This window comes from Scyliorhinus canicula, chromosome 7 (assembly GCF_902713615.1).
Source record: "Scyliorhinus canicula chromosome 7, sScyCan1.1, whole genome shotgun sequence".
Taxonomy (NCBI): domain Eukaryota; kingdom Metazoa; phylum Chordata; class Chondrichthyes; order Carcharhiniformes; family Scyliorhinidae; genus Scyliorhinus; species Scyliorhinus canicula.
In genome coordinates, this window is record NC_052152.1 from 196167890 (window position 1) to 196182610 (window position 14721).

Below are 14721 nucleotides of genomic sequence, written 5' to 3' on the forward strand. Positions count from 1 at the left end.
AAATACGAAGTCTTCTCCACTGTGGACCTTAAGTCCGCTTACCACCAGCTCCCCCTCCGCGCGAGTGACCGCAAATACACCGCGTTTGAGGCAGATGGGCGCCTCTACCACTTCCTTAGGGTTCCATTTGGTGTCACAAATGGGGTCTCGGTCTTCCAACGGGAGATGGACTGAATGGTCGACAAGTACGGATTACGGGCTACCTTCCCGTATCTTGATAATGTCACCATCTGCGGCCACGATCAGCAGGACCATGACGCCAACCTCCGGAAATTTCTCCAAACCGCAAAACTCCTTAACCTCACATACAAAAAGGATAAGTGCGTGTTTAGCACCGACCGTCTAGCCATCCTCAGCTACGTAGTGCGTAAAGGAGTGATAGGCCCCGACCCCGAACGCATGTGCCCCCTGATGGAACTCCCTCTCCCCAATACCCTCAAATCCCTCAAACGCTGCCTGGGTTTCTTCGCTTACTACGCCCAATGGGTTCCCAATTACGCCGACAAGGCCCGTCCCCTCATTCAAACCATGACCTTCCCGCCGTTGACAGAGGCCTGCCAGGCCTTTAGCCGCATCAAAGCGGACATCGCAAAGACCACGATGCGCGCCATCGACGAGTCCCTCCCCTTCCAGGTCGAGAGCGACGCATCAGAAGTAGCTCTGGCGGCCACCCTGAACCAAGCGGGCAGACCCATGGCCCTCTTCTCCAGAACCCTCCAGGCTTCCGAACTCCGCCACCCCTCTGTGGAAAAGGAATCCCAGGCCATAGTCGAAGCGGTGCGACATTGGAGGCACTGTTTGGCCGGCAGAAGGTTTACCCTCCTCACAGACCAATGGTCAGTAGCCTTCATGTTTGATAATGCACAAAGGGGCAAGATCTTACGGTGGCGGATCGAGTTGTCCACGTACAACTATGATATCTTGCATCGTCCTGGGAAGCTCAATGAGCCTCCTGATACCCTGTCCCGCGGTACCGGCGCCAGCGCGCAGATAGACCGCCTCCGCTCCCTCCACGCGGACCTCTGCCATCCAGGGGTGACCCGTCTCTACCATTTCATTAAGGCCCGCAACCTGCCTTTCTCCATTGCGGAAGTCAGGACAGTAACCCATGACTGACACATCTGCGCTGAGTGCAAACCGCACTTCTACCGCCCTGAGCGCGCACACCTGATCAAAGCATCCCATCCCTTCGAACGTCTCAGCATTGACTTCAAGGGGCCCCTTCCCTCTAACAACCGCAACATTTACTTCCTGGCGGTAATCAATGAATACTCCCGCTTCCCCTTTGCCATTCCCTGCCCCGACATGACCATATCGACCGTCATTAAGGCCCTCCTCTCCATCTTCTCCCTGTTCGGCTACCCCGCATACATACATAGCGATCGGGGGTCCTCATTTATGAGCGACGAGCTACGTCAATTCCTGCTCAACAGGGGCATTGCCTCTAGCAGGACGACCAGCTATAACCCCCGGGGTAACGGACAGGTCGAGCGGGAGAATGGTACCATCTGGAAGACCATACCACTGGCCCTCCGGTCCAGAGATCTCCCTATTTCCCGATGGCAAGAGGTTATCCCCGATGCCCTACATTCTATCCGCTCACTCCTCTGTACCGCAACAAATCAGACACCTCATGAACGTCTTCTTGTTTTCCCCCGGAAGCCATCCTCTGGATCCCCTCTCCCGACGTGGCTGGCCGCCCCCCGGACCCATCTTGCTCCGGAAGCATGTGCGGGTGCACAAGTCTGACCCGTTGGTGGAACAAGTCCAGTTACTCCACGCTAACCCGCAGTATGCGTACGTGGAGTACCCCGACGGTCGGCAGGACACGGTCTCCCTCCGGGACCTGGCACCCGCCGGCGTGCGGCCTTCCCCCCTTCACCACAGACCCCCCTGTTTTTTTCCCCCCAGCGTCCCACCCAGGCCACCCCTTCCCCATCCATGGTGTCTCCACCACCAGCTCGGGTGATGGAGACTGTTCAAGGACCATCGCTCCCGGACTCCAGGACGTCAGCGGAACCACCACCATCGGCTGAACCGACGTCACCTACTCCACTGCGGCAGTCTGCCAGAATGTCACGGGCCACGAAAAGACTGATCGAATCGATTTAAACTACAACAGCTCCATGGACTCTGTTGGGACTTTGTGTAATATTGCTAATTGTCTGGGCCAGTGGGAAGCCAAAAATGTAATAAAAGAAAAGAAGAGAAAATTTTTGTTCTCCCAGCTGCTACTCATACCACCAGTTCTCTCTCCCCCCCCCCCCCCCCCCCCCGCCCCCGGCTCTCGTTGATACCACCACCCCCCCCCCCCGCCCCTGGCTCTCGTTGATACCCCCCCGGCTTCTTTCTCCGCAAGGGGTGAATGTGGTGGTATGATTTGCATAGCTGTCTGCCATTGGTGCAGAACACCGGCTTACCATTGGCCCTGGTCGGTCATGTGCCTCTCGACCGATTGGTTGAGACCAGTCATGTGACGGCTCTCCGATTGGTCGAGAGGCTGAGTTAACCACGCCTCCATACCGAGGTATAAATAGAATGCCCGGCGGTCGTCCATTTATTGTAGTCGGCCGCAGGGCTAAGTTCTAGCTCATTAAAGCCTAACTTTTGTACAGCAACTCGTCTCGCGTTTGATTGATGGTTCATCAGTGATAGAGGGAGGCGGAAACAGGCAGCCTCCCCCCCCCCCCCCCCCTCCTTTCAGGATTCTGAAAGGACTGTTTCCTCCGTGATGCCGTGGTCCACTTGTCAGTCACGCCCCGCCTGCACCACCCCCCCCCCCCCACCAAAAAAACACCCGTTCCGCTCCTACGGCAGCATCTTCCCACATGCGACCGCAGGGGATGGAACACACGCCCTGTGGGAGGAAACCGGAGCACCCGGAGGAAAGCCGCGCAGACACGGGGAGAAAGTGCAAACTCCGCACAGACAGGCAGTGACCCGAGGCCGGAATCACCTCACGCCGACTCAACAAGAGGTCAACGATCTCACACCGCAATCCCTGCTCCATTTTGCTTCCCTTTCTTTGCGTTTCGGACCTTGTCTCCTTTTTTTTGTTCTTGCCAGCAGTTCAAAGCGCACCTGTTCTGGGCACATCTTTTGATTCTTTGTTTCTTTTGCCCCCCCCCCCCCCCCCTCCCCTCCCCATCACCAATCTCTCTGACCCTAACAAACCAAAACTCCTCCGTCCTCCAATCTCTCCTATCCGCCACCCTATCACAGACTTTCCCTTCTGCTCTCGTCCCGCCCCTTGCTCATATAAACCATTACATCTCCGAGATTTCCCAGGGCACGGGGCCTGAAATGTTAACTCTGTTTCTCTTTCCAGCAGCCAGCTGAGCACTTCTGGCATTTTCTGGGGATTTTTTTTCCTTCAAGTTTTCAATTGCTTGTTGGCACGTATGTCACCAGCCAAGCCTGGGTGACAGCTCCTGCATTGGAGAGAGAGAGAGAGAGAGAGAGAGAGCAACCTGTCTCCCACGTTGGCCCGAGGAAGAAGGTGTGTTTTGCAGAGAGACCCCCCCCCCCCCTCCCCACCCCACCACTCTGTTTGTGGGGAGAGACCCAGGGAGTATTTGACGGGGCTCTCCAACCCTGACCAGGAACCATGAAGGTCTTCTTCCTGCGATTATGGGACTTTCGCCGAATTATCATCCTGGTTTTCACCCCACTTGTATTTCTGCCAGTTATATTTCTATTACCTCGTCAGGTAGGATAAGGTCTCTTATCGATTTTGTAACTGCAGCGGTGGCTTGTTGATCATACAGATGTTGGCAGAGGGAGATTCGAGGCGGAAAATCGTTTGAAATTTAGAACCATCCAAAACAGGAGTAACGGGTCATCCTTTCGTTTTTTTTCTCCCCGCGTCTGCGTGGGCGCTCCCCGGGTCCCCTGGTTTTCCCCCCACAGTCCGAAGATGCCGCAGTTTGGGTGGATTGGCCACGCGAAATTGCCCCTCAGCGCGCAACGGTCCAAGGGGTCATGGGTTCACAGGGATCGGGCGGGGGAGTGGGCCTAGGTGGGATGCGCTTTCAGAGGGTTGGTGTCGACCTGACGGGCCGACTGGCCTCCCGCTGCACGTAGGGATCCTATGATTCCATGACTGGTAGCGCCTGAGAGGGAAGAGCAGCTGGTGAAATCTGAGTTGCCTTTGAGGTTTCTTCTGCCTTCTCGGCCATCCAGCCCCAGCCAAAACTACATTTAAAAAAAAAAACGATTGCCAAGGTTCTCTGGCTGATCTGCACGTGCAGCATTATTGTGTTTACCTCATGAAAATGTGACATCCCCTGGAGTTGAGTATCTTTGTTTATGGAAGCAATTTGCAGGGGAGAGGCCGGAGGTTTGAGGAACTTTGATTCCACCAGTAACTCACTGAAGCTGCACTGATAACCCACAGCAATTTGGGTAACATTCAGATTCCCTTCAATCAACAGTGACACAGCAACAGCTATTTGTAGCTGGCAGTGATAGAGACCATTTCATTTTATCCCATCTAACGAGGCCTAATCTCATAGCGCGTTAATAGTAACTACAGCCAGAAGCAACCAATGGCGGGCTGCACGGTGGCGCAGTGGTTAGCATTGCTGCCTCACGGCGCCGAGGTCCCAGGTTCGATCCCGGCTCTGGGTCACTGTCTGTGGGGAGTTTGCACATTCTCCCCGTGTTTGCGTGGGTTTCGCCCCCCACAACCCAAAGATGTGCAGGCTAGGTGGATTGGCCAGGCTAAATTGCCCCTTAATTGGAAAAAATTAATTGGGTACTCTAAATTTAAAAAAAGAAGAATCAACCAATGCCGCATGCCCGCTGTTGATAGCTTCCTTGACATTCACTTCTGCATTTCATTCTTATATCATTTTCACCAGGACGCGCTGACAGAGTAGAACAGTAGGTTGTAACACAGGAGCAATGAGGCAGCACGGTAGCATTGTGGTTAGCACAATCGCTTCACAGCTCCAGGGTCCCAGGTTCGGTTCCCGGCTGGGTCACTGTCTGTGCGGAGTCTGCACATCCTCCCCGTGTGTGCGTGGGTTTCCTCCGGGTGCTCCGGTTTCCTCCCACAGTCCAAAGATGTGCAGGTTAGGTGGATTGGCCATGATAAATTGCCCTTAGTGTCCGAAATTGCCCTTAGTGTTGGGTGGGGTTACTGGGTTATGGGGATAGGGTGGAGGTGTTGGCCTTGGGTGGGGTGCTCTTTCCAGGAGCCGGTGCGGAATCGATGGGCCGAATGGCCTCCTTCTGCACTGTAAATTCTATGTATGAATCAGTTCACACGAGCAACGTGGAATGGGGTGGCGGAACAGAATGGAACGTTGGGAAGAGGAGAGCTGAAGCAATCAACACATCACCATTCGGGTGTTTCCCAGAAGCTGTCCGAAAGCGACAATTAAAGGGCGGAATTGACCAGTTCAATCTCCTGGAGTTCAATCTATTGACTCCCAGAGAGGAGAGAATAGATTGAAAAGAAGGGAAAGGGTCTTCCACTCTGTATAAATCACGATGGTTGCCGATGGGGTACTGGACAAAGTTCAAGCACACAAGTAGTCGAGTATAAACAAGTAACTGGCTATGCAGTTGAAGGCAGTGCCACCCATGGTGGAACCCATCATTATCATCATCATTGTTACATTTGAGAGACTGGGCAAATCAGAGGTATTGCATTTTGGGCTGAGCAATGTAGAGACACAGTAAAATACAGAGACGGCCCAAAATGCAATATCCTCGCCAAGACTGGGATACCCTGATCTGCTGGGAGAGCCATTCAGAAAATCATGGGCGACCCACTGAAATGTTTGTCAGGCATGGGTATTGAGAATAGAAAACCAAGGTGGGTAATTGGACTTATAAAACAGATCAGCGTTATATAAATGGAACCTGCTCAAGGGGCTGTAAGTCCTGCTCCTTATCCGTTCTGACCCACTGTCACGATGGGGAAGGTTTTTCCCCCCCTGTTATCCTTTCTTGGCATGTGAGCACCACAGCGTTTATCGTCCGTTCCTTGTTACCTTGAGAAGAGGGTGGGATGGTGATGGAAGAGGAGGGGTTCCTTCTTGACCCTCTCTTGTGACCTTTTACCTTTTTGTAGATGGTCAGTAGAGCAGAGTGACGCGCCAAGCTATTTCAAAGGGCCACGACGGCTGCCGTGGAAATCCTACTCTTGAATGAATACTCAAACTGAACGAAAAATAACCTTTGTAACGATTTCCAAAATCTTTCTGAATGAGCACACCGAGATTGTCGACCAGAGTTGAGTTACACTGAAGTTACATTGAGTTACAATGAGATAGCGACAGGGTCAAGATAGAGTTGTCAACATCACAATTACTCCATTGTATTGCCAGGAACATCCATGTCTCCTTGAAGAAACTTACATTTCACAAATGAATAAGAAGAAACAATTTACAAATAAACCTTCACAATTTTATGATGGCTCCAAAGTGCTTTGGGCGGCACGGTGACACAGTGGTTAGCACTGTGGCTTCACAGCACCAGGGACCCGGGTTCAATTCCCAGCTTGGGTCACAGTCTGTGCTGAGTGCACGTTCTCCCTGTGTCTGTGTGGGTTTTCTCTGGGCGCACCGGTTTCCTCCCACAAGTCCCGAATGCTGTTAGGTGAATTGGACATTCTGAATTCTTGGTAGTCAATCACATTGGTGTGTGACTGAAGTCACATGATAGACCAGACTTGGTATTGAAGGGTGGTTTAATTCTCTACAGGACTTGGGAAAACCACTTGGCAAACCACTTGGGTTTCTACAGCAATCAAGTTAATGGTCACTTTGACTGACACTAGCTTTTTATATCCGGATTTTAATAAAAACCTGAATACAAATTCCCAAATTGTTATGATTGAATCTGAACTCACCTTCTGTGAATTGATAATAATTGCGGTCCAGATCACAGATTAACCTTGAACAACAGAATACAGATTGGAGAGTTGGGCAGAGAAATGGCAGATGGAGTACAAAAATTTAGTGAGGCCACATTTGGAATATTGCGTGCAGTTCTGGTCACCACACTACCAGAAGGACGCGGATGCTTTGGAGAGAGTGCAAAGAAGGTTTGCCAGGATGTTGCCTGGTCTGGAGGCTGTTAGCTATGAGGAGAGGTTGAATAAATTCACATTGTTTTCGTTGCAAAGACAGAGGCTAAGGCGAGACATGATTGAGGTCCACAAAATTGCGAGAGGTATAGACAGGGTGAATAGTCAGAAGCTTTTTCCCAGGGCAGAAGACTCATTTATAAAGGGGCAGAGGTTCAAGGTGAGAGGGTGTGGTGGTATGATTAGCATAGCTGCCTGCCATTGGTGCAGAACATCGGCTTACCATTGGCCCTGGTCGGTCATGTGCCTCTCAACCGGTTGGTTGAGACCAGTCATGTGACGGCTCCCCGATTGGTCGAGAGGCTGAGTTAACTCCGCCTCCAGGGCGGGGTATAAATACCCAGAACTCCCGGCGGTCGTCCTTCTACTGTAATCGACCGCAGGGCTTAACATCTAGTACATTAAAGCCATACTTTTGTTCAGCAACTCGTCTCGCGTTCAATTGATGGTACATCAGAGGGGGAAAGTTTAGGGGAGATATGCGGGGTAAGTTTTTCACGCAGATTAGTGGTGGGTGCCTGAAACTCGTTGCCAGTGGAGGTGGTGGAGGCAGGCACGATAGCAATGTTTCAGATGTATCTTGACAGACACATGAACGGACAGGGAATGGAGAGATACAGATCATTTGGGCAATGAGCAGCAGGTCTAAATAAGGAATCTGGATTGGCGCAGGCTCAGTGGGCCGAAGGGTCTGTTCCTGTGCTGTAATGTTCTTTGACCTTTCTTAACACACAACAGGTTGATCTGCTGCCGTTTTATTCTGAAACACTCCCTGGTAACGCGTTTTGTTGCAATGTGGCTGAACAAGTGGTCAGTTAGAATTCAGGCACTGCCAAGCTTTAGGCTGCCATTTTGAACCCCTAGGTGTTGTACAAGTGTTTGTTCAAGGCATCTTCCGTTCAATATCCCAGGGTGTACGGACATCAATGTTGAAGTAAAACTTTGCAATCAGCCTAACTGACTTGATTTCTTGGTGTATGGTTTTAAATGAATCCCATCTTTTTTTTCTACCAGGAAGGAAAATGTCTCTATGTCATTCTGATCATGGCTACGTACTGGTGCTCTGAAGTATTGCCACTCGCGATAACCGCACTGCTCCCCATCTGCCTCTTCCCGCTTTTTGGAATTCTGCCGTCTTCGAAGACCTGCCCTTTGTACTTCCTCGACACAAACGCTCTCTTCTTTGGTGGTTTGGTCATGGCTGTGATGATTGAAGAATGGAACCTGCATCGTAGAGTTGCGCTCAGCATCCTCAAATGTTTGGGAGTTAACCCTTTCATGTAAGCACAGCAATGATGCAGCAACTTGGCACCCTCCTGAAAGTTAGTGTGCAGGAAATAATCACTCGGGATCTAACCAACTTGACGTAGCCCACCCTATTGTTTTGCACGCCGTGCCTCTTAGCAAGGTAGGAGGTGCTGAATACGGGCAGCATGGTAGCATTGTGGATAGCACAATTGCTTCACAGCTCCAGGGTCCCAGGTTCGATTCCGGCTTGGGTCACTGTCTGTGCGGAGTCTGCACATCCTCCCCGTGTATGCGTGGGTTTCCTCCGGCTGCTCCGGTTTCCTCCCACAGTCCAAAGATGCGCAGGTTAGGTGGATTGGCAATGATAAATTGCCCTTCGTCTCCAAAATTGCCCTTAGTGTTGGGCGGGGTTACTGGGTTGTGGGGATAGGGTGGAGGTGTTGGCCTTGGGTGGGGTGCTCTTTCCAGGAGCCGGTGCAGGCTCGATGGGCCGGATGGCCTCCTTCTGCACTGTAAGTTCTATGAATTGCAGTCAACAATGGCCCCTTCAAAAGCTTTCACATGTTGGCATTTATGCCCCAAAGCATTTCTGAGAGGTGAAATCCGGGTGTTGGTTCGTCATGGGAGAAGGTTAATGCTCAATGGCATGATTGGAGAAGTCGTTGTAGACCAGCCTTTTGAAGGAAGGCAGGGAGGTAGCAAAACCGGGATTTGGCATTAGGGTCGAGGAGCAGAAACCTATGGCACAGAATTTGGCAATTGGAAGTAGAATGGAAGGAGTGTATTGCAGCAGAGTGGACTGTGGTCCTTGCACTGAGGGCTTCACAGGCTTCACTGCTTGTGAAAGCATCCGCAAGGTTCATTTCACAAATGTAAGGGAGAGAGACAGGTGCTCAGTAGTTAAACTCACTCAAACCTGGGAGCTTACAGCACAGGTGGCCACTCGGCTCATTGTTTCCCTGCTGGCCCTTTTCTGTATAGTTTTAAAGTTACTCCCGCTCCCCTTGCGCTTTTCCTGAAACCCTCCCTCCTCCTCCCTCATTATCCAAACAAAAATCAGTCTTTGTGCTCAAATTGCTCCATGGCCTTGGCCCCCTCATCCCTGTAACCATGTCCAGTGCCGCAGCCCTCCGGGAAATCTGTGCTCCCCACATTCTGGGCGCTTGTGCGTCCACAATTTCCTTCGCCCCTCCAATGGAGACCGTACCTTCAGCCTGGAATGTTCACCCTAAAACTCTCCAGGTGCCCTCTCGTCCTTTTAGGATGCAGCTTCAGATCTATCACTTGGAGACCTGCCCGAATAGCCCCTTCACTGGCCGGGTGTCAAATTTCATTCGATATTCTTCTGCAGAGTGCTTTTGGGTATTTTGCTATGTTAAAGGCAGCGTATAACAGTAGCACAGTGGTTAGCACTGTCGCTTTACAGTGCCAGGCACCCGGGTTCGATTCCCGGCTTGGGTCACTGTCTGTGCGGAGTCTGCACGTTCTCCCCGTGTCAGCGTGCATTTCCTCCGGGTGCTCCGGTTTCACCCCACAGGTCCCCGAAAGATGTGCTCGTCAGGTGAATTGGACATTCTGAATTCTCCCTCTGTGTACCCGAACAGGCGCCGAAACGTGGTGACTAGGGGCTTTCCCCAGTAACCTCGTTGCAACGTTAATGTAAGCCTACTTGTGATGCGAATAATGATTATTATTAAATACAAAGGATTTTGTATTTAATGTAGGGAGAGAAAAGAGCAAACGTTTCGAGTCCGATGACTCTTTGTCAAAGCTAACAGACAGAGAAAGTGGGAAATATTTATACTATGGAGTGAGAATGAAAGATGAGTCATAGCCACAGAAACCCAGGGAAACCGGGTGCTAATAGCCACAGAAACCAAGGGGAAAGAGTGTTAATGCCAGCACCCAGAGAGGACAAAAGATGTGAAAGGTCAAACAGCAGGGAAACTAACATCAGAGGATGAACTGTAGATGTGGGGGTAGTGGAAGGGGGAAGCATAGAGGACAAGGCGAAGGAAAGGTGGATAAGATTGGGGGGGGGGGAAATTAAATGTATATTAAGACAGAAAGATGGTAAAAGACAGTTAATTGGACAGTTAAAACGAAATGAAAACAAATGGGTCGAGGTGGGGCTGATCATCTGAAGTTGTTGAATTCGATGTTCAGGCCGAAAGGCTGTAGCGTGCCTAACCGGAAGGTGAGATGTTGTTCCTCCGATTTGCGTTGCGCTTGACTGGAACATTGCAGCAGGCCAGTGGGCAACACGGGACATCCAGCCTGCTGGAGAGCACCTGGAAACGTTATTATTTTTCTGCTACTGAGAGACCCGAAGTGGATCAACTTGCCAATTGCCAAATTGAGAGAAGGGGGGTGGGGGGGGGGGTGGGGGGGGGGGGGGGGGGGGGGTGGGGGGGGGGTGGGGGGGGGGGGGGGTGGGGGGGGGGTGTGGGGGGGGGGTGGGGGGGGGGGGGGTGGAGGGGGGTGGGGGGGGTGGGGGGGGGCAATTCCGTGATCTGAGAAAGCGGAAAGAAAGTCACAAAACATAAATTTCCTCAGGCTGGAGAGGTAAAGCTTGCCCTCACAGCGGAGGAGGCCAAGGTGGGGGAGGGAGAGTCACGGAGTCCTCTGAAGCAGCAAATGGGGACAAAGTGTTTCCAGTGGCAGAAGGTTTTAGGGAGGTCATGCTGCAACTGTCTAAGGTGTTAGTGAGGCCGCACCTGGAGCATGGTGTTCAGTTTTGATCTCCTTACTTGAGAAAGGACGTACTGGCCTTGGAGGGTGTGCAGAGGAGATTCGCTAGTTTAATCCCGGAGTGGAGGGGGTTAGATTACGAGGAGAGGTTGAGTAGACTGGGACTGTACTCGTTGGAATTTATAAGGATGCGGTGGGGGGGGGGGGGGGGGGGGGGGGATTATGGAGTAGATAGGATAGATGTGGTGGGATTGTTTCTACTGGCGGGTGAAAGCAGAACTAGGGGGCCTCAAAATAAGGGGTAGTAGATTTAGGACTGAATTTAGGAGGAACTTCTTCACCCAAAGGGTTGTGAATCTATGGAATTCCTTGCCCTGTGAAGCAGTTGAGGCTCCTTCATTAAATGTTTTCAAGATAAAGATAGATTGTTTTTTGAAGAATAAAGGGATAAAGGGTTATGGTGTTCGGGCGGGAAAGTGGAGCTGAGTCCACAAACGATCAGCCGTGACCTCATTGAATGGCGGAGCAGGCTCGATGGGCCAGTTGGCCTACTTCTGCTCCTAGTTCTTATGTTCTAAGAAGGGTCAGTAAGGAGAAGACGGAGATTGGAGGTAATTGACGAAATAACGAGAGGCGCCGTGAGGAAGATAAATTGATATTGCAATGCTGGAAATCTGAAATAGAAACAGAAAGCATGGAAAAACGCAGTCAGTCAGGCAGCATCTGGGGAGAGAGAAACAGAGGGTGCGTTCCGCGTCCAATATGACTATTCGACAGAGCGGAACAGTGAGTTGTGATGATATGGAATGCATTGCCTGAAGCAGATTCAATAATAACTTTCAAAAGGGAATTGGGTAAACAGTTCACGGGGGGGGGGGGGGTGTTCACCTGTGCCAGCTCGGACTCAGTGGGCCCAATGTGCTACACCATTCCATGGGGGCAGGTTGAGTTGTCCAGCAATTCTCACTGACCTGTGCTGTCCCAGTACAGCTCCCTCTGAAAACAGTTAGAGAGAAGCAATGATACCATGGGGTAGATATTGTCATGTGAGAGTACCTTTAAGAAATGGGTGTTTTTATAGAATAGCTGTAGTGGGTGTACCTTTCAGAAATGGGTGTTCATGAATGGGCATGTATATAAATATCTGTAGTGAGAGTACCTTTAAGAAATGGGTGTTTATTACTGCAGTGATGTCAGAGTGTGGGTGGAGCTGGGCTGTCTGTCAGCTTTTTACTTTTGCTTTGGGCTCACAGCTACAGGGTGTGTTTAGTTTCATTTTGGAGAACTGGATAGCTGCAGGCAAAGCAAGCAGCTGTAAGGATCTCTCTCTGCAGGCTACAGACTGATTTCAGCTCATTTGGGGATTTCAAAGTGGTACATGTCTCAGTCGAGAAGTTAAACCTGATGTCTTTCTGTAAAAGGGTTCTTTTTTTTGTCTTATGGATGTTGTAAGGAAAGATTAAGAGTTACTTAGAGAGTACTGTATTCTTTGGGGGATTTATTGGTGTTGATAGTTGTTAAGATGTTTACTGTGGGTTTATAAAGTGTTAACCGGATTCATAAATAAACATTGTTTTAATTTAAAAGTACTGTAGATCTCTGTTACATCACACCTATAAGGTAGGCCCGTGTACTCCCCATAGCCACAATCTATTAAAAGTTGTGGGTCAGTTGAATTCCATGATACACTTTGGGGTTCTCTAGACGCTGACCCATAATAATATTTACAGAGTTACGGACTGTCCAGTAATTCCCACTGACCTGTGCTGACCTGGTACAGCTCCCTCTGAAACAGTCAGAGAGAAGCAGTGTTGCCGTGGTATAGATATTCACACAGAGAGTGTCCAGTAATTCTTACTGAGCTGTCCCAGGGCCCCACCCTCTCCCTTGCCTGAGGTGTGAGTGTGGTGAGCCTCAGGTTAAATCACCACCAGTCAACTCCTCCTCAGTGCAGAAAGCAGCCCATGGTCATCTGGGAGACTATGGCGACTTAACTGTTGCTTATCGTTCCATGGTGGCAACCCTCATATCTTGTTGTGTTCTTTAGGCTCATACTGGGATTGATGTTGACCACTTCCCTCCTGTCCATGTGGCTGAGTAACACAGCCACTACCACCATGATGATGCCCATAGCCTCTGCTGTCCTCGGCCGACTGCACGGTGACTCTGCGGAAATGGAACAGAATGGGTCCGAGAAAACAGGTAAAACCCAATTTCAAATTTAAATGTTCTTTCTGTTCTACACATAAATACAACATAATAGCAGTTACGCTGGAAAATACAAAGACTGCAAGTTACGTTAAAGCGGCCAAACCAATATCCAGGAGTCAGTCTGCTAATCATTACCCCGGTTTGGGATTCGACTGATGGGCAATTAAAAATGAGCTTACCTGCTTGGATCTTGAAACTTTTCCCAACGTCATAATAAGCTACAGGATTGTGCAGATGGAGGCAGGTTCAACTGAGACATTCCAGGCGGTATTGTTATCTGACAGGGAAGGATGTGCAGGGCTACAGGGAGAGGGCGACAAAGTGGCACTGGGTAACTTTGCCCCTACCAAGACCCAGCACAGACACAATGGGCCAAATTGCCCCATTCTGTGCTGTAACAATTCTGGGGTTCCTTCAAATGTGGGGGTGAGACCCTTGCAGACACGGGGAGAATGTGAAAACTCCACACAGACAGTGGCCCGGGGCTGGGATCGAACCCGGGTCCTCGGCGGCGTGAGGCAGCAGTGCTAACCCACTGCGGCACTCAAGGTTAGTCCGTCAATTTTCAGCATCACTACCTGGTACCATGATGTGTTGGGCAGGCTGGGTCTATGTGGACGCCGCTTGATGCAGTGTAGCGAGAGACAGACTTCCAACACTTGATGAGATGCAACACGATTTTATTTAATATCTAACTATTTTACATGTTCAACTGTGGGTTGACACTATGCTGACTTGACTAGAGACCTGATGCTAGCCTGACCAGACTTACTGACTACCACGTGGTGTTTGCACTGGCTGCTGCTCACGAGCTCTGACTGTCTCAGAGGCTGGATCCCGAGAGAGTGGGAAAACTGGTGCTCTCTGGCTTTATAGTGGTCGTGTCCTGTCTGGTGATTGGCTGCTATGTTCTGTGTGCTCACTGGTCATCCTGTCTGTCAATCACTGCCTGTCTGCCCACCATCATATACCTGGATGTATATTATGACATCTCCCATGAATGATCTTTTATAAAACCTGAGTATTTTTCTGAATATTTGCATATTATTTATAAATTTTTCAAAATTCAGCTGGATTGACCAGCATTTATTGTCCTTCCCTAATTACCCTTGAGAAGGTGGGGATGCGTTTTCTTCTTAAACAGCTGCTGTCCCTGAGGTGTAGGTGCATCCACAGTGCGGTTGTGGGGGGGGGGGGGGGGGGGGGGGGGGGGGAGTTCCAGGATTTTGACCCAGCGACAACGAAGGAACAGCGATATATTTCCAAGTCAGGATCTGTGTGACTTGGAGGGGACCTTGCAGGTGATGGTGTTCCCATGTATCTGCTCACCTTCTCCTTCTAGGTGGTGTGGTGATACGCATCACTGTAAATACACAAGGGGTTAATGGAAATACACTACAACTAAGTAAACACTAGAGGGAGCACCAGAGACGTCATGACATGCAGACATACAGCTAATGAACACATAGAAT

General features: G+C 50.5%; 1 protein-coding gene across 2 annotated transcripts in view; it reads left to right on the forward strand.

Annotated features, from left to right (window-relative positions):
* The first annotated feature begins 3217 nt into the window (after nt 1-3217).
* The window catches only part of LOC119969664 (solute carrier family 13 member 3-like), a 52351-nt gene continuing 40847 nt past the window's right edge, over nt 3218-14721 (forward strand). Inside the window, exons 1-3 of one of the 2 annotated variants that reach the window (XM_038803602.1) lie at nt 3218-3499; nt 8114-8379; nt 13086-13240. In XM_038803602.1, coding sequence (XP_038659530.1) covers nt 8144-8379; nt 13086-13240 — 391 coding nt within the window. In that variant the 5' untranslated portion in view covers nt 3218-3499; nt 8114-8143. The other variant, XM_038803601.1, reaches the window with a different exon arrangement.